The sequence below is a fragment of the Mercenaria mercenaria genome, chromosome 11, assembly GCF_021730395.1.
Source record: "Mercenaria mercenaria strain notata chromosome 11, MADL_Memer_1, whole genome shotgun sequence".
NCBI lineage: Eukaryota > Metazoa > Mollusca > Bivalvia > Venerida > Veneridae > Mercenaria > Mercenaria mercenaria.
In genome coordinates, this window is record NC_069371.1 from 35,443,418 (window position 1) to 35,466,828 (window position 23,411).

Sequence of the window (23,411 nt, forward strand, 5' to 3'; positions counted from 1 at the left end):
CGGGAACGGATTGAAACTTCACACTTGTTCACTTTGATGATCTAACATGCAGTGCACATGTTCCATAACTCTGTTTTGCATTTTAACAAAATCGTGTCCCCTTTTCCGCTTTTGGATTCACTCAGTTAACTTTCTTTGATGTCAAGGTGGTTGAATAGACGAGCTTTGCTGTCCTCCGACAGCTCTTTTTGTAACTGAACCCAGAATAACCCAGTCAGATAGTAGAGTTTTAAGACAGGTCTTTGAAATCATTTTTAGCTCATCTGATTTTTTGAAAAAAAATGATGAGTTATTGTCATCACTTGAGCGGTTGTCGGCGTCGGCGTCTGCGTCGGCGTTGCCTGGTTAAGTTTTATGTTTAGGTCAGCTTTTCTCCTAAACTATCAAAGCTATTGCTTTGAAACTTGGAATACTTGTTCACCATCATAAGCTGACCCTGTATAGCAAGAAACATAACTCCATCTTGCTTTTTGCAAGATTTATGGCCCCTTTTGTACTTAGAAAATATCAGATTTCTTGGTTAAGTTTTATGTTTAGGTCAACTTTTCTCCTAAACTATCAAAGCTTTTGCTTTGAAACTTGGAATACTTGTTCACCATCATAAGAATACCCTGTACATCAAGAAACATAACTCCATCTTGCTTTTTGCAAGAATTATTGCCCCTTTTGGACTTAGAAAATCAGTTTTCTTGGTTAAGTTTTATGTTTAGGTCAGCTTTTATCCTAAACTATCAAAGCTATTCCTTTAAAACTTGCAACACTTGTTCACCATCATAAGCTGACCCTGTACAGCAAGAAACAGAACTCCATCCTGCTTTTTGCAAGATTTACGGCCCCTTTTGGACTTAGAAAATATCAGATTTCTTGGTTAAGTTTTATGTTTAGGTCAACTTTTTCTCTTAAACTATCAAAGCTATTGCTTTAAACTTGCAACTCTTGTTCACCATCATAAGCTGACCCTGTACAGCAAGCAAAAACTCCATCCTGCTTTTGCAATAATTATTGCCCCTTTTGGACTTAGAAAAATCATTTTCTTGGTTGAATATTATGTTTAAGTCAACTTTTCTCATAAACTATCAAAGCTATTGCTTTAAAACTTGCAACAGTTTTTCACCATCATAAGTGCACACAGTACATCAAGAAACATAACTCTATCCTGCTTTTTGCAAGAGTGATGGCTCTTTTTAGACTTAGAAAATCATGGGTAGGACAATATTTCTATTATACAAAAAAAAATCAGATGAGCGTCAGCACCCGCAAGGCGGTGCTCTTGTTGATAATATTGTACTCAGGGCTGTGAGTAAAGTTAAAAGTTTCCATTAAACAATCCAGTTATTAATTACAGGCAAAGACTAAACACGAAAATATGTCAAATGTTTGAGTAGCCTTTAACATGACTTTCTTGACAGTTTGTTTAAACATGTATCTAACCTTGAAGGCTCATAACGCCATTGTTATTAACTTAATAATGTGCATGGCCAGCTTATAACTAGAAATATCAACTTTTCTCTCCCTTGATTATCGATTGTGCTAAACCAATTCCCTTTGATTGGAGTTTCTCCCTTACATAAGCTAAAGCCGTATATCAATTATTCACTATATTTTGCATTGATCGTGGTATTGCTTTGTGCCGGGCCCGGACCCAGGGCTGGGACGAGGGGGGGCCATGCCCCCCCCCCCCCTCTCCTCACCGCCTCAGTAGCGTAGCCTAGCGGTAGAGCGTCCACTTCGAGTGCGGGAGGTCGTGGGATCGATCCCTGGCCGTGTCATTCCAAAGATGTAAAAAATGGTACTAGTAGCTTCCTCGCACACATGCCTAGAGGTTTTCTCTTCAAAAGACGTGATAAAAAGTAATAAACTAAGCAATACAGTTATTTCCAGAAAACGTCATTGAATTATGAAAATATTTCTTTTTTAAACTTCTACTTTCACTTAAAAAAATTGAACTGGTATAGGTGTGTCTCAAAAGCCAGTCGTCAGATCCAGTGGAGATGATTTTAGTCAGATTGGTTCTTATTCGTTCTGTCTATATATTGTACTATTTATTTGAACTGTCAAAACATGTTTCTGGCTTTCATGTTAATCTTATACAGGTGTGAACAGAGTATAATGAAAGCCAGAAACATGTTTTGACAGTTCAGATAAATAGTACAATACTTATTGTATAGTGTGAAAGATTTATATACCCGTTTGCATTGATTTTACAGTTCAACCATGAACTAAAATTTACCTGAGCTATAACGGTGAGTAATTTGCACGATTTTCACGAACAAAACCGTGAGAAAAATGAAGGTCGCACTAAATTCTAGATAATCCTATTGTACACACTTATGGAAAGCATGCTATTTCAAACTTTTTGTTTTGTTTTCAAGCTTGGTTCAAGCTTGACCTTTGCACTAAGGCATGCTATTACTTGTCTATTATTTTCCCCTCATTTGTACTTCTGTGGAATTCGGGTTTATCGTATATAAATTTACCCATTTCCTTCCCCACTCACAACTTTCAATGTTCGACTCTTAATGACTTTTTTCTCCTACCATCAATAGTTTTGAATGCTCAAAAAATATTTAACATTTTGTCGGAGCTAATTCGTGGTCATTCGAATTATTCTCAAACCCAATGGTTGTATTTTCCTTAAACAGCTGGGTGAAATAAAAGCTTTGTTTTGTTCCGTTCTGTTCTGTTACATTATGTTCCCTTTTTCTTATTATTATGAACGTTATCATTTCATATTCCTGTTTTGTTTGTGTATGTAATTGTAAATTAACACCGCGTAAGTTACAATAGAGTTTCTTGATCAACTTTGACGTTAAATGAAAGCAAGAAGCTTTTACCATTTTAAAGTCATAATGTTCATAAAGCTAAGAACACCTACATATGTGCTATTGGGAAAACATGATTTATTTGCCAGTAAAATGAAAGAAATTGTAAAACTTAGTGCTTTTCACTACATGTATATGCTCAATGTAAGTGATTGTGATACTTTTAAAACAAAATTGGAAGCAAGAAGACATTCAGTAAGAATAAATATTTCTACATCAAATTGAAGAAGAGAAACTGATGTATAATGTCATATCTGCTAAAACATTCACAAATTTAAAGAGTTTCCTTATATAATCTATTGCTCAAAGTTTTCGGGTTACAACCTACTATGATATGCCAGTTCAAATATAACAAAAGTTTGTTAAATCATAATTTCAATAATAGTTTTCTTATATATTTGTCTAAGGTATGAATATTAATTAACATACTGGAAATTATTATTATGTCTCCCACCACCCGATATTGATTTACACCAGTGTGTGTGTGTGTCTGTCTGTACAAAGCTTGTCCGCACTCTAAGTCAAACATTTCTCATCCGATCTTCACCAGACTTGAACAAAATGTGTTTGACCATAAGACCTCGGCCAAGTTCGATAACTAGCCAAATCTGCCCAGACACTTTTGAATTATGACCCTTGAATTACCGATTGGATTAACTCGTCCAGACCATCCAATTGGATCCACTCGTCCAAACCATCCAGATAAACTAGACATTTTTGACAAACTAGATATTTTTGATAGGAACCATTCGTCTGAACAATCCAGACAAACAAGGCAGTTTTGGGAGACATGCACTTTTCTCAAATGCATCTCTAGTTACAGTATTGAATTTACTGTTTTTGATTACTTCCCTTTGTGGATCTTTATATATCATGTACAATATTGAATGTAGTGCTTTTCTAATCATGTAATTATGCATAACATCTATTTAGACAGGAGTTTCATCTGTTTTTAAGATAAAATTAAAAGCCTAATGTAACATTAACTTGTATACACAAGGAGTGATGAAATTGGTAAGACTGAAAAAATGTGTATAGTCGCTCGTATAAAATAGTGTCTTGCGCGGGCATTTTTTAATAAATGGCACTCCTGAAATTGAGGTAAAATCAAGTTGAGACTTATATTTTTTCCAAAACAGGACGAGTTACACCTGCTGAACAATCCGACGAAAATTCGATAAATGGTGTACCCGATTCTACCCAGAATTCCCCGGAAAAAGTAGCGAAACAACCAGTCATTGAAGACAGTCCAAAACATATAACACCTCCCCCAAAATATCAAGAAGTCTACGATATGAACGGAAAGTCAGAAAAACCAAACAGCAGCGTTGCAGTGAACGGTTTTCACGCGACGAATTTCGACAAAAGTGTGGATGAACTTCCAACGAAATCTTCAAAGGGAGCGGAAGGGAGCCAAAAAGATGGAGACACAGATAGTAAAACTGATGAGAAGAAAGACAAAGTGGGACCAATGGTGGGAATTTTCGAAGTGGTAAGAAATTACTGCGGACATTTTATCACTTTCTGGTTATCGCTATAGAAAATACAGTAGTAATGCAGGCGATGTTTTATAAGCGAGTGTGCACCGTGTTTAGTCTGGCATCAGTCGTTAGAGTCCTTTAACATAAATATCTCTGCCATTTAATCTTCTCAAATAGCACTTTTTGAGAGAAAAAATGCAGTATCTCTTATCTCTGACTCTAACTGTTGCGATGCGCCCAGAGAGAAGAAATAATGAGTGTCATTATGAATAAATAAATAAACTTTATTACAGATTACTTGATCACAACAGACTTTGTAAGTCTACACCTGGTTTTGTATGACATGGTTGTTATGGTGAATGCTTCTGTTACTATGACAAAAGTTGTTAAGTCACATATTGTTGTGGTAAATAGTCGTCAGTAGATTGGCTTGTATTCTAATACCGGTGTAGAAATAGATGTGAGCTATTGTTTACTGTAGAAATAGATGTGAGCTATTGTTTACTGTTAGCTAAAATTGCTTTGTAGGATTTTAGATAGGGAACTTTGCAATACAGTTGAACTTGCCATGTCCGTCACTTGTATCAAGCAGCGACTTGCCTGAAGCGACCAGTCAGCTAACTTTCCAAAATTGACTTTTTGTTCTTATTTCAGCTTGTCTTAAGCAGTCACCTGTCTTAAGCAGCCAGATTATGTCACTACCTTGCCTGGCTGCTTACTACTATAATACAAGTCTGACTGTACAAAGGTTTAAACACAAAGTTTTGTGTCTCCATAGTGCATACACTGCGTACAAATAGACGTTTTTTTTCCTGGTGTTTGTGTTATTATATACTTAAAATATTTGTATAAATTTTGTATATTTGATACATAAACGCATATTTTATTACATCCCTTATTTATGTAAGCTGAAACTTTTACTGTTATAATGAAATTTGCAATTTTTACTGAATAAATGAAACTGGTGATGTGAGACATATCTTTATACAGTAGTATCTTAACATGGCCCACTTAATATTGTAACTTAAATTTATCCCATTTTGATGAAAAGAGATACAGCAGTTTCCATAACAACTCTAGATTTATTCGTTTTTCGTTAAAGGTTTATTGTTGCCCTAGTATCATGACACAGACTATCGCAGGGATATAACCTCTATATATTTCAAATATATGAAATATTTCGTCTCCAGCTGGGTGATTTTTTTGATGTTTTTTTGTGTTTTTTTTTTTTCGTTTTGAATATGCTTAAGTTTTATATGTAAACATACATTTTATTATTTCAGTACTGTTACGGACATCCTGTCGTAACGTTCACTTTTTTTTTTATTCCGACTTTCTATTTCCAACTTACAATTATCCTTTTGCTGAGGTGCTTGCAATCAGTTTTAGTTAGCCGGCTGTCGTTTTGAAACGCTGAAGTTTACAGATTTTAACCCTTATAATGCTGGACGTGATTGATTCTGCCTTTGCGACCGGTGTAGACATGATCGGCCAGTACATCCGTGCAGTCTAGTCATAATCTGCACTGTTCGCCATTCAGTCAGTATCTTTTTGGTAAGCACCCTTTTAAGGCCAAAAAGAAATTCTTTGTTTCCGGTAACATTCTAAAAAAAATTAGGATAGGTAGGTCGGATTTTTTTTTTTTTGGATTTTTTTATTAAGTGAGACTTTTCGGAAAATATGTTTGTGTCAAAAAATGAATACAAAAAGGGGTTATGCCTTTAGGGCATCATTAAGTTGATTTCTAACATTACTGACCATGTTTAAAGCATAAAAAGTGCAGTTTTGCAACTTTTTGTTAAAAAGTTGAAAAAAAATATTCTCCTAGGCCATAAAAAAATTTAGGGTCAGGCCAAAAATTTAGGGTAGGTCGGCATACCGGAAACAAATTTTTTTTACGCATAACAGTTAATGGTACTGTCCAAACTGAATGATAGACAAGTTCATTATAAAAATTTAGCAGGATAAGGGTTAATTTAATCCAACTTACTATTGCGTCGGTTACTGTTCCGAAAAGATCAGAGTTTCAAATTTTATTTCAGTTTCGGTATTCTACAAAAAGAGACAAACTTTTTATGATATTAGGGACGATATGCGCAATGTGTCACGGGTCAGCATTCCCTCTCATGATAATCGTCTTTGGTGAGATGATTGATCTTTTCGTCATTTCCGGCAAGTTCGAGTATGTCGTGAACCAGCTCGTCAACCTTGGAACAATGGCTAAGCTAAACTTTACTTCCGCCCAAGTGATAGGGGACCCGGATTTACTACAGTAATATATTCTTTCTATTTACACTTCGGACTTGATTCATAATTTTTGGAGAAAAATAGCTTATTCGGTAGAGTATCGGAACGGAATTCCGTGGTCCTGTGTTGAAGTCCCGGTCTGTCTGTACGTTTTACTCACTATTTGACAATTTTGTCCACTAGGTGAGAGGAAGTAATTGTTGTTGTTCCAGTTAATGAAGGGGGGAATTTAGGACCCTGAGAAACATCTCGATTTGGAGGTGTTCAAAAATGTCCGCATTTCGGCACTCACGGTAGGAAATATACACAAAAAAACATTTATGATTTGTTTTACTTGACGAGTAGTATCGTATCACAGGATGTAGGGCAAATCCCCCACGGACGAAATCCACCTGCTCAGCTGGACCAAAGTGGCAAAACTTCCCCTATATACTTCAATTTAGAAACTTCATCAAAAGAAATCAGGAAAAAATAACATTTTAAGGTGATGATCATGTATTTTTAAATGGAATGAATTGAAAGTAAAGTTATGTTTTAAAACAAATGAAAGGTGGATTTAACTTGGTCATATTAAGCAGGGGGTAAGGGGGCGGGGTTGTACGGTACTTCAGTATCATAAAATGGGGTCATGTTATAACAATGATTATGAAATTACAACTTAACATTTTATTGCACTGTATAAATAGTGAATGAATGGTCAGTTTCTCTATCATTTCATCATAAGATAACGTCATCTAGATTATCCCTGCTCAATTGTAAAACATTCAAGATTTCTTATTTTTCCCAGTGTAAGTCTTTACATGTTAAATCGAATAGTTGACGAAAGAATGGCATATCCAAGGATTGTGGAGGTTGACTATTGCTAATATTTTACCATTGTATATAAAGTTTGTCGTGCATGTTTATTTTATGGATTACTCTTCAAAAAGTCGTTCATTTCTACATCATATATATATATGTATAACAGAGGTCATAAATGGGATATGTAAACAAGCAATTTATAGCCACTGAGATACTAATAAGCTTTGATAATGTGGCAGTTGAGTCCAATAAGTCCAGGGGTGTTCAAAGATAATCCATCACAAATCTGTTGTAAAGCAATTATTGGATTTACCTGTATTGGAAAATAAACAGTGTCGATTGTATTGAGGTCAGCTGCCATATTATCAAAGTTTATTAGTAGTTCAATAGACCATTGTTAATTAAACTGATAGGGCTATAAACTGCACAAAATCCAACATTGTTACCCACAAATTTAAATCATTTATCCATAATATATTTTTTTCCGTCTAAGTTTTGAGTTTTGATCGACCAATAGATTATTAATTACTGGGTTTGTTAGTGACCCTCCAAAGAAGTAATTGCGGGGCCAGTATGATAAATGGGGATGGGAGTGTGTGTGTGGGGTGGAGGGGGAAGGGGTTAGTCGACTCCCCATATTTATAATTGATTTCTTTTACTGACCACTTTACTTATTTGAAGCCTCCAAAGAAATATAGGGGGCCATCATGTAACAACCTTTTACCCAACGAAAATGCAAGGATCTTGTGGGAAAGTTTCATTGCGCGCGAGAAGACAATCAAACGATAAAGCATATTTATTACCGAGTACATGGAAATGTTCTCTTGGGTTTTTGAAGTATAATGGATCGTCTGTCGATAATAAGAGCAAGGCAAATTTATGTCCTGTATTATTTCTCTGCGTTTTGTATTATTTGTGTAAAATAGGGGAACTAATAAAAACTTTTTATCAGTTAAACAACTGATTTTTTCTAATAAATTAGTCAAACGTATACATGTTTAGGTCTTTAGGTCAGTAACATCACAAGCCACTTATAGCTAGTATCTGTCCTTTCTAGACCACACATATCGTTCATAAAGACAGACACGAACAACACAGTAGATACAACAGTCATACAAGACGCCATTAACAACGACCTTCTTGAAGTGATGCAAAGATATGCCATCTACTTCATAGGTAAGACACTCATTTCTTATATATCTTACCCAAAAATAATCAAGTATTTTTACTTCTTGCATTTGTCGTAATAGTGTTCAAGCACTTTTTAGCTCGACTATTCGAAGAATAAGTAGAGCTATCCTACTCACCACGGTGTCGGCGTCGGTGTCGGCGTCGGCGTCACACCCTGGTTAAGTTTTTCGTACCAGTCCACATTTTGACAAAGTCTTTTGAGATAAAGCTTTGAAACTTTCAACACTTGTTTACCATCACTATGTCCAGTTATAGGCAAGAGTACAACTCTGTCAAGCATTTTGACTGAATTATGGCCCCTTTTGACTTAGAAATCTTGGTTAAGTTTTTCGTACCAGTTCATATTTTGACAAAGTCTTTTGAGATAAAGCTTTGAAACTTTCAACACTTGTTTACCATCATCATGTCTAGTTGTAGGCAAGAGTACATAACTCCATCAAGCAGTTTGGTTGAATTGTTGCCCCTTTTTGACTTAGAAATCTTGGTTAAGTTTTTCGTACCAGTCTACATTTTGACAAAGTCTTTTGAGATAAAGCTTTGAAACTTTCAACACTTGTTTACCATCACAATGTCCAGTTGTAGGTAAGAGTACATAACTCCATCAAGCATTTTGGCTGAATTATGGCCCCTTCTGACTTAGAAATCTTGGTTAAGTTTTTCGTACCAGTTTATATCTTGTGTAAAGTGTTTGACATATGGCTTTGAAACTTTTATATCTTGTTCAGTATTATAGTCTCTATCAATAGGCAAGAGTACATAACTCTGTCATCTTTTTTGGCTCTTTTTGAACTTGGAAATTGGTTCTGTTTTCGTATATGTCCATGTTTTGTCAAGACTATTTGACATAATGGCTTTTAAACGTTAAACACTTGTTTATCATTATGATTTTCATCTGTAGGCAAGAGAACATAACTCTGACAACTATTTTGGCTGAATTATGGCCCTTTTTGGACTTTGAAATTTTTATCAAAACTATTTAAACTGTGGCTTTGAAACTTTTAACACTAATATATCAACATGATTTCCATCTGTAGGCAAGTGTACATAACTCTGTCAACTATTTTGACTGAATTATGACCCTTTTTGGACTTGGAAATTAGTTAAATTTTTCATACAAGTCCATATTTTGCCTAACATATAACTTAATAACATATTTGCCATCATGGTCACACATTGCCACTTAGTGCAAGACTAATCGAAATCCACAAATACAGGAACATTTTTTGTTTAATCCATTTTTTTCTTTTGTCTGAAAATCTGTGGAAATATTTTGACTCCATTCTTCAATCAATTCTTCGAATAGTCGAGCGCGCTGTCATCCGACAGCTCTTGTTCTTCTTGTGTGTTATGTATTCCTGATTTGAGCTGCGCCATGAGAAAACCAACATAGTGGGTTTGCGACCAGCATGGATCCAGACCAGCCTGCGCATCCGCGCAGTCTGGTCAGGATCCATGCTGTTCGCTAACGGTTTCTCAAATTGCTATAGGCTTTTAAAGCAAACAGCACTGATCCTGACCAGACTGTGCGCGGATGCTGGATTCATGCTGGTAGCAAACCCACCATGTTGGTTTTCTCATGGCATGGCTCATTTATTTCAAGCTTTTTTATGCTCCGAAGGCCGCACTGTCCGTCCGTGCGTCCATCCATGTAAATTCTTGTACGGAAACTCTGCCATCCATAAAGGGATTTTGAAATAACTTTGCATAAATGTTCACCATAATGAGGCGACGTGTCATGCGCAAGACTCAGACCTCTAACTCCAAGGTCAAGGTCACACTTGGAGGTCAAACGTTTAAACAGGATCTGTTTCGTGTTCGGTCCATAACTCTGCCATCCATGAAGGGATTTTGAAATAACTTGGCAAAATTGTTTACCACAATTAGACAATGTGTCATGCGCAAGACCCAGACCCCCTAGCTCCAAGGTCAAGGTCAGACTTAGAACTCAAAGGTTAACAGATGCATATTGAGTAAAATTTACATGTTTTGTATTGCATGCAACTCATTTCTAACAGATTTTGACGTTTTGTTGCTTCAGATTTTTCAGGTTTATCATCCCCAATATTTCTAAGCCTTCAAAGATCACTATTTATTTCGAGAAATTGCCGCGGAGATATTTAAGTGGAAATATCATATATTTTACAGCAATCGGTCTTGGTGTCATGGTGTTGGGTTATGGTCAGGTCATGTTTTGGATGACAGCCTCAGAGAGACAGACGCACAGAATACGTAAACATTTCTATAGAAACGTTATGAGACAAAATATTGGCTGGTTTGACACGCATGAATCTGGGGAGATGAATTCTAGATTGACAAGGTGAATTGTTTACTCATTTACAAAAAAGACATGAAAGCCAGAAAGAAACACGTTACACATCAGAACACATTATGTATATTTGACAGATCTGTGTATCTCTATTATATGTGTGTCGCAAATTGTATTTTTAGATATCTATATGTATAAAAGACACTGAGATACATAACTGCTTGGAGCAATTCCTTAACATGCAGTGTGATGACAGTTGAAAATCAAAATTATTTTTAAAAAGCTCAAAGTATAGACTGCTGTTTTTTTTACTGACAATTCAACTTTTATGTATTTTGTACCTGCATAAGGATTTCTTTTAATTATAGATTGGATAGATCATAGATAGACACGACTCATTTGCCAAGTTACTGAGGCCTTTATTTCATTAAATTATTTTAATATTTTATTGTTGCAATCTTGTATATGGTTTTAATCAATATGGCTGTTCATCCAAATGCACAACGATATAAATCAATTTACTTTTTGTCTAGTGATAAAATGAAATAACAAAAACCATTAATTTATCAATTTGATTTTATCCGATGTTATGGTGACTATTTAATATATTTGACTTAATCCGTTTAATATACAGTGACATTTCAGAAGTTCAGACCAGCAGTATTTTTCCTTTGATACAGTAACATTTCCAAAGTCACGATGGTATCAATTAAATTTGTTTTATTCTCTGGTACAGTGATATTTCAAAAATTCACCATGGCATTGGTGACAAGATCGGAACGTTTGTGCAGTGGTTTACAGCGTTTCTGATGGGGTTCACGGTCGGGTTCGTGTATGGCTGGAAACTAACCCTGGTAGTTATTGCCATCAGCCCACTCCTCGCTGGGGCCGCTTTTGTCATGTCAAAGGTAAACACTTGTGCCTATTTCATGTACATCTAGGCCTAGAGTCAACGTTTAAGTGAATTGTATAATTAAACAGAAATAAATGACATAATCAAAATAAAATTTTTGGCAACATCTTCATTGTTTTTGTTTTTTTGGACTAAAAATATTCATGTGTCTCTTTATTGTTTAAATGAGATGATTTTGTATGCTTGACAAGAAACTGTGGGTGCCCAGGAAAGCATTAAATCAGACTTAAAAGTAATTTTTAATTAGAATTATAGGGACACCTTTCTTCCATTTATAGAATGACTTGCTCTGAGTTTTTAAGTGTTGTACATGCATACAAACAGAAAAAATGCCAAATCTATCAATTGACTCTGTATTACAGTTGGTGGGTATGGCGTCGGGGGCAGAACTTAAAGCGTACGCCAAAGCCGGCGCTATTGCTGAAGAGGTTATGGGTGCTATTCGCACGGTGGTGGCATTTGGAGGTGAAGAGAAAGAATGTGAAAGGTGACTTTATTAGTTATTAAATCTAGCTAGTGTGTGTGGTAACGGGAGGCTGAGAGATGCTGATGTAATACTGGTCAATGTTTTATATTACAATTATATATCCGTTCTGAATTCAGGTATTCATATTACGCCTAAAGACATTTATAAGTGATCATTACGGTACATACGTTTTAATTCGATTTAAACAAATCGTAATATTTGAATTAAAGCTAGATGTACTGAAATTAATGCATGATTCCTTATAGGCATGCAATTTGCCACTCCTTAGTTTGTACTATAGTTGGGCAAGCTTCAATTCAACTGAGAAAATGTCTTTTTTGCATCATGTAATAAAATGGCTGAATACATTTTAGATACAATGCTAATCTGATCGAAGCACGAGACCTAGGTATAAAGAAAGGCCTGGTGAATGGTATAACCCTGGGTGTGGTATGGATGATCATGTTTCTCGCCTATGCGCTTGGGTTCTGGTACGGAGCTAAACTGTCTAGGGAAGAACCCGAAAACTACACCATTGGAAATGTCATGATAGTGAGTCGTTATCGTTGTAGTTGTTGTTGTTATGTTACATTGTAAGTAAACGTATTGAAAACACTAGATGCAAATATATTCATTTTCACTGTTCATAATGTCGAACGAAAATCAGTATACTATTTTCCAAAAAGAAATCATCACCTGATAACCGTGAGTTGGAGTGCTGACTTGGCGGAAGTACAGTAGGGACAGGGTTTTCAACCGTATTAGACCTTCCTGTTTCAACTAAATTATTTTTTAGCTTTTCCATTTTGTTTCAGTTTTATTCATACATGTACATGCACCTAGATATTTTACTTTTGCAGGTATTCTTTGCTGTTTTAATTGGTGCCTTCTCCCTGGGAAATGCTGCACCTCCGCTTCAGAGTTTGTCAGTGGCCAGAGGAGCGGCCTATATCGTGTACCAACTTATAGAACTGGTAGGCTATAACTTCTTGACGAAGTAACAAACTTTTGTAAAGTATTGTTGTATTTGTTTTACTGGTTACAGGTAATTGATAGGTATCCAGAAAATAGGTCTGCTTGTGATTTTAGAATTCCCCAGATATGTGCCTGTGTGCGTGCAGCTTTTTAGTTAGCCAAAAATATCAGTTAGAGTAATGTTTTTCACATTTGTTAGTTGTCAATTCCAAATGTGAGGTCACTTCCATTGCACAGATTTTCTCCATTTGCAAGCAGAACTGGAAACAGCTTAAATATAAATGTATCTAATCAAAACAGAAAGATCTTTGCGATGTTCATTTCGGTATATATTTTTTTAAATTCCACCTACTTTCTGAAATGGGAATTTCATAGAAATAATTTGAGCAGCATGATTTTGTTCAGGAATATTAAGAATATTAAGAAATGATAATTGAGGTAAATGGTGTCTTCTATACAACACAGGTGCCCGTCCAGTCTTGGTGCCCGCCCCCTCAAAAAAAAATAAATTAAAAACACTGTTTTAAGTCTAAAAGGAAAAAAAAAATTTTTTTGAAATTTTTTTTTTCCCTCTATATACTCTTATATGGAAAAGGTGCATGTGTTGCCGTAACGCTATGCATTTAAATTCAAACAAGCCAAATTGTCTAGACACTTGCAAAATAACAGTGACGATCGGCCATTTTGTTTCAAAACGAAAGTAGAAAACCTTTTCCATTGTTTGCGTCTTAGAATTTAAATGTAAGTTATTTAAGGCTGTTTACTAGGTAGAATAGGATTGTTTACTATGTTATAAATGCATGATGTGTAAATTGCAGCAGGGTAGCTTGCATTGGTACTGAACTGGACATTTTGGTTGTTCCACAGCATGTCGTAGTAAACCTCCATAGCGTTACGGCAACACATGCACCTTTTCCATATAAGAGTATATAGAGGGAAAAAAAAAATTCAATTTTTTTTTTTCGTTTTAGGCTTAAAACAGTGTTTTTAATTTTTTTTTTTTTTTGAGGGGGCGGCACCCATATGGGCACCAAGACTGGACGGGCACCTGTGCTATACAATGCAAATTTAATTTAAAGTTGGTGCATATTAAGATATATATTCTGTAATATTGAAAATGAACAAATCATCTGCAGTTGTAGATATTAAAATGTTACCATAGGAACTTGTAGTCCTATAGATAAACCAGAACATGTCACAGGTGCCCGTCCAGTCTTGGTGCCCATATGGGTTTTTTTTTTTTCCCTCTATATACTCTTATATTTCCATATAAGAGTATATATAGGGAAAAAAAAATTTCAAAATTTTTTTTTTTTCGTTTTAGGCTTAAAACAGTGTTTTTAATTTTTTTTTTTTTTTTTTTTTTTTTTTTTGAGGGGGCGGCACCCATATGGGCACCAAGACTGGACGGGCACCTGTGGAACATGTGTAATGACGGTAAAATTGCGCATGTTATATGGCTTATTTATAGATCTAAGGAACTTGATATTAAATCAGAAAATAAAATAGAACTTAATATATCTTACTAAAAATGACCCCCTCTATTAAAAAAGCAAAGCGGGGTGTGGGGTAGTCATTTTTCATAAGATATGTGGTTGAATTTTATTTCCTGATTGTAAAGTTCCTGTCGTATAACTACGTAACTTAAAATATAAAAACATGCAAGCAGTACAACCACCCTATTTTTTGGCTCTATATATATATATATGCACCTGCATCGCAAAGTGAATGTGCGCCGACATATATCGTACTATGTCATGCACTGTAACTCAACCTACCTATATAAAGCCAGTTATAACAGGAAAGTCAACAAATTTGTCGTTTGAAAAATACCACATTTTCTCCAACTAGATTTTCCTATTTTTAAGTAGGAGAAAATTTGGTATTTTTCAAATGAGAGATTTTTCAACTTTTATATAGGTAGGTTGAAATACAGTGCATGACATGATATGATGTCTGTTGGCACACATGCACTTTGTGATGCAGGCACCTAGCCCAAAAATCTAGCACCTTAAACAACTATTACAGACAAAAATCGGTGAACTTTAAGTACAAATGATTTTACAAGATATTCTCTGTAATAATTTTGAAACCTTTGATATTTAGATCCATGTTTTTTTTATATTATCTGCAAATATGTTTGCTACATATTTCAATCAAAGGGAAACAACTAGATTTATTGAAAATCCTTGTCTGGATGAAACAATTTGTCGAATGTTCATATAATCATTACATAATGAACAATTACCAGCAGGCCTCAGATCTTAGGGTACATTATCTTTAAAGTTTTGATAAAATATTATTTCCTTGTAGGAGCCACCAATTGATAGCTACTCAACAAAAGGGGAGAAGTTACAGAACTTCCAGGGAAGCATTAAGATACAGGATGTGCATTTCACCTATCCATCAAGACCAGACTCTAAGGTTGGTTTTGGATTGCTTTTCTTAGTTTTTATAGGTGAAGAGTACTAGAGACCAGTCACTAAGGTTGGTTTTGGATTAATTTTCTTAGTTTTTATGGGTGAAGAGTACTCAAGACCAGACACTAAGGCTGGTTTTGGATTAACTTTCTTAGTTTTTATGGGTGAAGGGTACTCAAGGCCAGATGCTAAAGTTGGTTTAGGATTACTTTTCCTATTTGCCTATTTTTGTTGTGCACTCCAATTGATAATCACTTCCAGACATGCGCAGAAGACCGCTCCAGGTCTACAATGAGCAACATCGGACTAAGGTTGGTTTTGGATTACTTTTCTTAGTTTCTATGAATGGAGAGTACTCGAGACCAGATACTTAGGTTTGTTTAGGATTACTTTTCGTATTTGCATTTTTTTTTTTTGTGCACTTCAATTGATAATCACTTCCAGACATGCGCAGAAGACCACTCCAGGTCTACAATGAGCAACATTGCGTACTCTGTTTCCTTAATGTCTGTATCCTCGTACATCGTAAATGCTTAGAGCTGATGCCGCAGCAGCAACAATTTTCTTATCTTAAAGAAATAATTGCTTACCACCTTTATTCGTAAGTATGTATATGTACAAGGATAAATCTTCGGGACCTCACACTTAAACGAAATGTGCTTCTTTAAGAATGAGGAATTTTGACTGACTGTCCAAAACTTGCAGATATTTTCATCACATATTTAAGTTGAATAGCAAAAACCCCTAAAAACTGATTGAGCTAAATGTAATAATCATAAGTGGAAAAGTAAAAACAAAATTGAATTATTTATAATAGATCTTCTTGTTATTTTTCTTTTTTTTTCTTACAGTTACAAATCATTTGTCAGAAAGCAATTCTTGTTTTAATTTCAGATATTACATGGAGTCAACCTTGAGATAAGCCGAGGTCAGACGGTGGCCCTGGTAGGGGCTAGTGGATGTGGCAAATCTACTATTGTACAACTTATACAGAGGTTCTATGATCCTGATTCTGGAGAGGTAACGTTTCATATAAAAGTGACTGTGTTTTTGTATTTTAAAAGCATATTTATAGTTGTCACTGGTAACCCATATGGGCAATAACTCCAAAGTGTAATTTTAGTCACAAGATTGTGCAAAATACAAAAGACATTCCAATTCAAGACGTTTTTATGGTTCTTTAGCATGCCAGTTGTACAGCACTAATACATCTGACTCATAACCCGATGCAGGTCATTTTTGGTGGGAGAATTTGATTTGGACTCATAATGCCTGGTTTTGTAGTCAGACATGCCACAGGACCACTGTCTCTGCTCTAATTTCATAAAATTATAATCAAGCAGAGCTTGACAAATCTAATACTAATACAATTAGAAATTGGCTCTGGGTAAGTGAAACTTGCTGTAGCACTAGTCTTGCAGGACAAGTGAGATATTTTATCAAAAAATATAAATACTTGTACTATGAAAAGTGGGAAAAGTGGAATGAACAATCGACACGGGATGATTTTAAGATTTGTTTACTGAAAAATGGCCCAAGTGGCCCGGCGGGAGATATGGCATTAGAATTTTCTTTTGACTTTCAGGAGTTTCCTTACTGGTGTATAGTATACTAAATCAAATGAAATTGGAGCTGCCCAAAACTTTTGAAACTGAAAGTTGATTTATTGTGTGCAGCTCTAAAATCCATTCCATTTTTTTTGCTGTACTGCATTATAATCTCATTAGCTAGATGCTCAATAGTCCATGACAAAATTTCAGTCAATAATGTTTTCACTTGACTTCGATATAGAGATTGTGGATAAAAAATTGTTTTTCCTTAGTGAATTGCAGGATGATCAATTGCAGCAGAACAGCTGACCATTCTTAGCAGTTAATCCTGCAAGTCAATTTTGATAGCACTGTCAAGTGATTTTATATTGGGCTTGATATCTGTCCAATGGGTTGACATTTGGCTCAAGGCTGTGGTCAGTAGATCAACACAAGGATAGTTACTTTAATTTCATAATAGGCTTATTCAGTTCTAAAATTTATGACATTTTATATTTATAGTGCTTTGTATCTGTGGGTGCAATGTGTTACTATTATCAACATTGATCCAGACCTTTCAAACTGTCCTGTATTTCTAGATTCAGATAGATGGTGTGAACCTAAAAGACATCAATTTGAAATGGTGGAGAGAACATATCGGAATTGTAAGCCAGGAACCAGTACTGTTTGGTACTACCATTGGGGAAAATATTCGATACGGACGCGAGGATGTTACACAGGAAGAAATTGAGGCTGCTACAAAAATGGCCAATGCCCATGATTTCGTTATGGCACTGCCTGAGGTAATAATGCATAAGTGGTTGAATTTTTATACCCCCATTTTCGAAGCAGTGGAATTGCACAAACAATAGTATGCTATGCATGAAAATAATGATGATTTCACAAGATCAGTTTTCAGTCTTTACTGACCTTAAAGAAAGTAGGAAAGTATATTTTTTTCTGGTAAATGTGCGACTTTGTAGAATATCAAGCTATAAGACACTTTTTGTTACAATTTTTGGACAGCATGCATGCCTTTGAGAATATAGCTTTAAAAAGAAGCGATGAAGGAAGGTTTTTTCCACATTTAAAAAAAAACAACATTAAAAAATACTTTACATCCATTTGTATATATTATCGTTGTATTATCTTTATATAATCTATATATCGTAAAATGCTTGTTATTCATTGGAACTTCATTTTCACTTGTAGTCAAAAAATTCTTTCCTTGCAATTTTCAAAGTTTTCACAAAACAAAAATCAACAATTCTTATCAATGTAAACATTGTATATCCAACTGCATATCCTATTCACTTTTGTCATTGGGAATTCAACAGTTTGCAAAGTAATATAATATGACAAATGAGAGTAAATATGCAAAATAAAGTTCAACCCAGTTTGAAGTGTTTTACTGTTATCTTATATATTATGGTAAAAGAGAGGCTATCTAAAAACTGTGAATTTAAATACTTCTCCAATTTCTCAAATTTTGAAGAAATATGACACCATGGTTGGTGAGAGAGGTGCACAGCTCAGTGGAGGACAGAAACAGAGAATTGCTATTGCACGTGCCCTCGTGCGTGATCCTAAAATCTTGTTGCTGGATGAAGCCACATCGGCCCTGGACACCGAAAGTGAAGGAGTAGTACAAGAGGCCCTGGAAAAAGTATAACTAAAATTTTAGTCAGTATTTGGAATTACATTTTTTTATGCAATGTCTTAATGTAAATGATGCTTTTAAAAATGAAGTTTAAAAGTTAACAGAATAGTAAACTTATTTACAAAGAAAATTGTTGACCTTGTTGAGTTTATAAATAAGGCAAAGTGGAAAAAGTTGGTCTTTACCCTTTAGCCTGCTGTAAGCAAGTGATTCTGCCTTTGCGACCAGTGCAGACCAAGATCAGCCTGCACATCCATGCAGTCTGATCATGGTCTGTACTGTTCGCTGTTCAGTCAGTAAATATTTAGTGAACACCCCTTCTAATAGTAAATGGTATTGCCCAAATTGAATGATGAACAAGTCCATTTTAGAAATTTAGCGTTTTCTGCACAGCATTTGGCATGTTCATCAAAGTGTTGATTTTATCAAATGATGATTATAATTGCAGGCAAGTCATGGTAGAACAACAATAGTTATTGCCCACAGACTGTCTACAATCAAGACAGCTGATATGATTGCTGGCTTTAAGGATGGTATTATTGTTGAGAAAGGAACACACTCCGAGCTGGTGACCAAAAACGGAATTTATCAAAACCTTGTGAACAGACAGGTAATTGTCCATTAATGAGATATCAGTGTATTGTAGATGCATTTACTACTAACAATAAAGTACATACAACAACTTTAAGAATAGTTATTCAGTATCAGAATACTTAGACTTAGTTAAGTTTACTTAAGGTAATATCGAAGCTTCTGAAAATGCATCAAAAATCTTGAGGTAATATCAAAGTTTATAAGGTAATATCAAAATAGTTGAGGTAATATCAGACTTCTTGAGGTTATATAAAAGAACTTGAATTAATATCAAAGTACTTGAGATGATATAAAAGAACCTGAAGTAATATCAAAGTACATCAAAGTACTTTAGATAAATATCAAAGTACTTGATATAAAATAATAATAAAAGTAGCATGATGTAAATAATATAAAACAAATTGAGACAGTGTGAAAGTACTTACTAATAATGTAAATATCAAAGAATTCAAGGTAGAATAAAAAAGAACTTCAGGTAATATCAACTTACACTAAAATACTTGTGGTAAATACCTAAGAACTTGAGGTAATATCAAAGTACTTGATGTAATATCAAAGAACTTGAGATAATATCAAAGTACTTTCATGAGGTAATATCCAAGAACTTGTGGTAATATCAAAGTACTTGAAGTAGTATCAAAGAACTTGAGGTAACATAAAAGAACTTGAGGTAATATTACAGAACTTGAGGTATTATCAAAGAACTTGAGGTAATGTGAAGGTACTTGAAGTAATATCAAAGATCTTGAGGTAACATCAGAGAACTTGAAGTAATATGAAGGTACTTAAAGTAATATCAAAGAACTTGAGGTAATATCAAAGAACTTCGGTAATATCAAATTGAATCAGATTGTGGTACATGTATATACCAAAGAACTTGAGATAATTTCAGACAACTTGAGGTAGTATCAAAGTACTTGATGTAATATGAAAGAACCTGAAGTAGGATGAAAGTACTTGAGATGAATACAAAATAACTTGAGACAGCATGAAAGTTCTTGAGTAACATTACATAGCAATATCTCATCTTTTCTTGTTTTCTTGTTACATGTATACATGTAATGTAGTTTTCTTATTCCTGCAAACAGGGCACTGTATCTTAAAATTTTCACCAATCTAACACACAGCTTGTACATAATGAACTTTCTAGCTGACTGCTTATAACCCCTTTTTGGGGATAAATGAGCATTTTTGAATTTCAAGGAAGATTATTCTAGTCTTTTTTTTCTTTTTCAGAGTACCAAGACAGTTGACGGTAAGCAAATATTAATAGCTCAATTATTACATAATTATTGCTGCATTATTTTTTTTCCTTTGAAAAGCAACTGTAGTGTCATCTCTGTTTGGTTGAAAAATACTTGTTGTTTAAATACATGTATTGTGTGCCTGACGGGAGCATTTTCCCGATGTATATGCTAATATATTTTTTAGCTCATCTGATTTTTTGGAAAAAAAATTTGAGTTATTGTCAGCACTTGATCGGCGTCGGTGTTGGCGTTGTCTGGTTAAGTTTTATGTTTAGGTCAGCTTTTCTCCTAAACTATCAAAGCTATTGCTTTAAAACTTGCAACACTTGTTCCCCATCAGTAGCTGACTCTGTACAGCAAGAAACATTACTCCATCCTGCTTTTTGCAAAAATTACGGTCCCTTTTGGACTTTTAAAATATCAGATTTCTTGGATAAGTTTTGCGTTTAGGTCAACTTTTCTCCTTAACGGTCAAAGCTATTGCTTTAAAACTTGGAGCAGTTATTCGTCATTAAAAGCTGACTCTGCACAGCAAGTACCTTAACTCTACATTGCTTTTTTGCAAGAATTATGGCCCCTTTTGGACTTAGAAATTCATGGGTATGACAATATTTCTATTATTATACAGAGACAAAAAAATCAGATGAGCGTCTGGACCGCAAGGCGGTGCTCTTGTTTAAAGAATAGAAACATCTACTAGAACAGCAAATATTGATCATAATTTTGTGAAATTTATAAACAATCTAGTATGCCGCGCCATGAGAAAACCAACATAGTGGGTTTGCGACCAGCATTGATCCAGACCAGCCTGCGCATCCGCACAGTCTGGTCAGGATCCATTCTGTTCGCTAATGGTTTCTCTACTTGCAATAGGCTTTGAAAGCAAACAGCATGGATCCTGACCAGACTGCGCAGATGGTCTGGATCCATGCTGGTCGCAAAACCACTATGTTGGTTTTCTCATGGCACGGCTCATATCATTTTATCTCTGATTCATAGATGGTGCCTATAAAATTACAATTTATATTTTCTCTATTTTATTTGCTGCTGATGGAAAATTTTCAATAACACAGGCAAAGGTATACTATGAATTATTTAACCCTGAAAGAGAAAGGCAATGTTGTTCTTATGTTAAAGGGACTGGCCTCCAGATTGTTTGACAACAACAAAAATATTCTTTTTTTTTTTAGATGTCTAGAAATAAATGCTATATTTCTTAAGAAGGCTATGAAACTTAATTACTGACAAACTATATGTTACGGAAACATATGAGAATTTGCTGTTTTTACTACTTTTTACGATGAAAATCATAAAGCGTTTGTAATACTTTACTCCAGGTAAACTGTCTCGATTATAAATATCTATATTTTGAAGTCTTAATTCACTAATTCCGCTATAGTGCTATTAGTTATGACGGCTGGAAAATGTCTTTATTGCTGCGGTGGTCCGGGGTTCAATTCCCAGCAGTAATCTTTTTTTCTTGATTTGGAATTTTTAAAATATTTTAGAAACAAAAACTCTATTCTAATGTTCATAATATGACCAAACTTCAATTTGAAAGAAAGATTTTTTTTTAGTCAAATCTGGAGGTCAGTGCATTTAAATCTGTCTGCTAGGATATCTTAATTCATTTAAAGAAGTAAAAGAATTTTCAAAATCGGTTTAAAAATGAGACAGTTATGAACATTTAAATATTTGATCAAAATGGTAGTCATTTTGTTTCCATGGCAACAAAAAACAAAATGGCAAATTTATTAAGTCAATACATATTTGAACTGTTTTTACTTATTTCTGTAAAATAATTTTTCTACTTTTTCCAGCTTTAATGAAAGAAACTAATGTTTTTACCTCTTACACTCAAGAAACCTAATTATGAAATTAATCTGTATAAAAGGTTATTTGCTAAATAAAGAATCCAGCAGTGTGTAAAGTCAGAAAACTAAAATGGCTGCCTCCATGATAAGCCATTTTCTTAAATTCCAAACTAGCGCTACCATATCTTTTTCAATTGTGGTTCGATTTTAAATATTCTTTCAGTGATATGAAAGGCTTGAAGATGGCTTTCATATAAAATTGAATTATTATCTGGCATTCCTTGCTCTTTTAGCCTACTGGGGGCAAATAATCCTGTCTTTATGACCAGTGCATACCAAGATCAGCCTGCACATCTGTGCAGACTGATCATAATCTGCACTGTTTCTTATTCAGTCAGTAAATTTTTAGTGAACACCACTTTAAATAATAAGTGGTACTGCCCAAATTGAATGATGGACCAGTCTGTTTTAGAAATTTAGCAGTGTAAAGGTTAAGTTAATGGGGCTGTCATCATTAAATAGAAAGGAATATCTGAGTTGATTGTATATGAAAGCTACCATCAAGACATTGATAAGACTGAAAGAGTTTTTGAATTAGACTATTATTAACAAGGATACTGGCAGTTTGAAATTTCAAAAAATGGCTAATCGCTTATGCAGCCAATTTTAGTATTATGTTTATTGCGTCAGTTACACACTACTGAATTATTTAATTTACTGTTTTGAATTAGATAATTCTTATAGTCTATAAAGCATGATAATTTCTGTGTTCCATTTGGAAACACCATTGATGGATGGGCAAACTCCAGCAATTCTTATGGACGCGTTTTTATGCCCCCGAAGGGAGGCATATTAGTTTTCAGCTGTCCGTTCGTTAGTCACAACGTTAACTTTTTGCATGAAGGCACTTTACTCGCAAACCACTGCACCCAGGACCTTCAAACTTCACATGCTGTTAGTAGTCATTGAGTACACGACCCCTACT

General features: G+C 34.8%; 1 protein-coding gene across 4 annotated transcripts in view; it reads left to right on the forward strand.

Moving 5' to 3' along the window:
- LOC123532480 (ATP-dependent translocase ABCB1-like) overlaps positions 1–23,411 on the forward strand; it is a 53,877-nt gene that overhangs the window by 7,315 nt on the left and 23,151 nt on the right. For 3 of the 4 annotated variants that reach the window (XM_053517129.1, XM_053517130.1, XM_053517131.1), the window contains exons 2-15: positions 3,962–4,314; positions 6,346–6,575; positions 8,409–8,527; positions 10,688–10,859; positions 11,545–11,716; positions 12,084–12,208; positions 12,562–12,739; positions 13,048–13,161; positions 15,476–15,586; positions 16,477–16,602; positions 17,711–17,914; positions 18,607–18,777; positions 19,220–19,381; positions 20,602–20,620. In XM_053517129.1, the coding sequence (XP_053373104.1) occupies positions 3,962–4,314; positions 6,346–6,575; positions 8,409–8,527; positions 10,688–10,859; positions 11,545–11,716; positions 12,084–12,208; positions 12,562–12,739; positions 13,048–13,161; positions 15,476–15,586; positions 16,477–16,602; positions 17,711–17,914; positions 18,607–18,777; positions 19,220–19,381; positions 20,602–20,620 (2,256 nt within the window). Of the gene's footprint in view, positions 1–3,961; positions 4,315–6,345; positions 6,576–8,408; positions 8,528–10,687; positions 10,860–11,544; positions 11,717–12,083; positions 12,209–12,561; positions 12,740–13,047; positions 13,162–15,475; positions 15,587–16,476; positions 16,603–17,710; positions 17,915–18,606; positions 18,778–19,219; positions 19,382–20,601; positions 20,621–23,411 lie in introns of those variants that run through there. The other variant, XM_053517132.1, reaches the window with a different exon arrangement.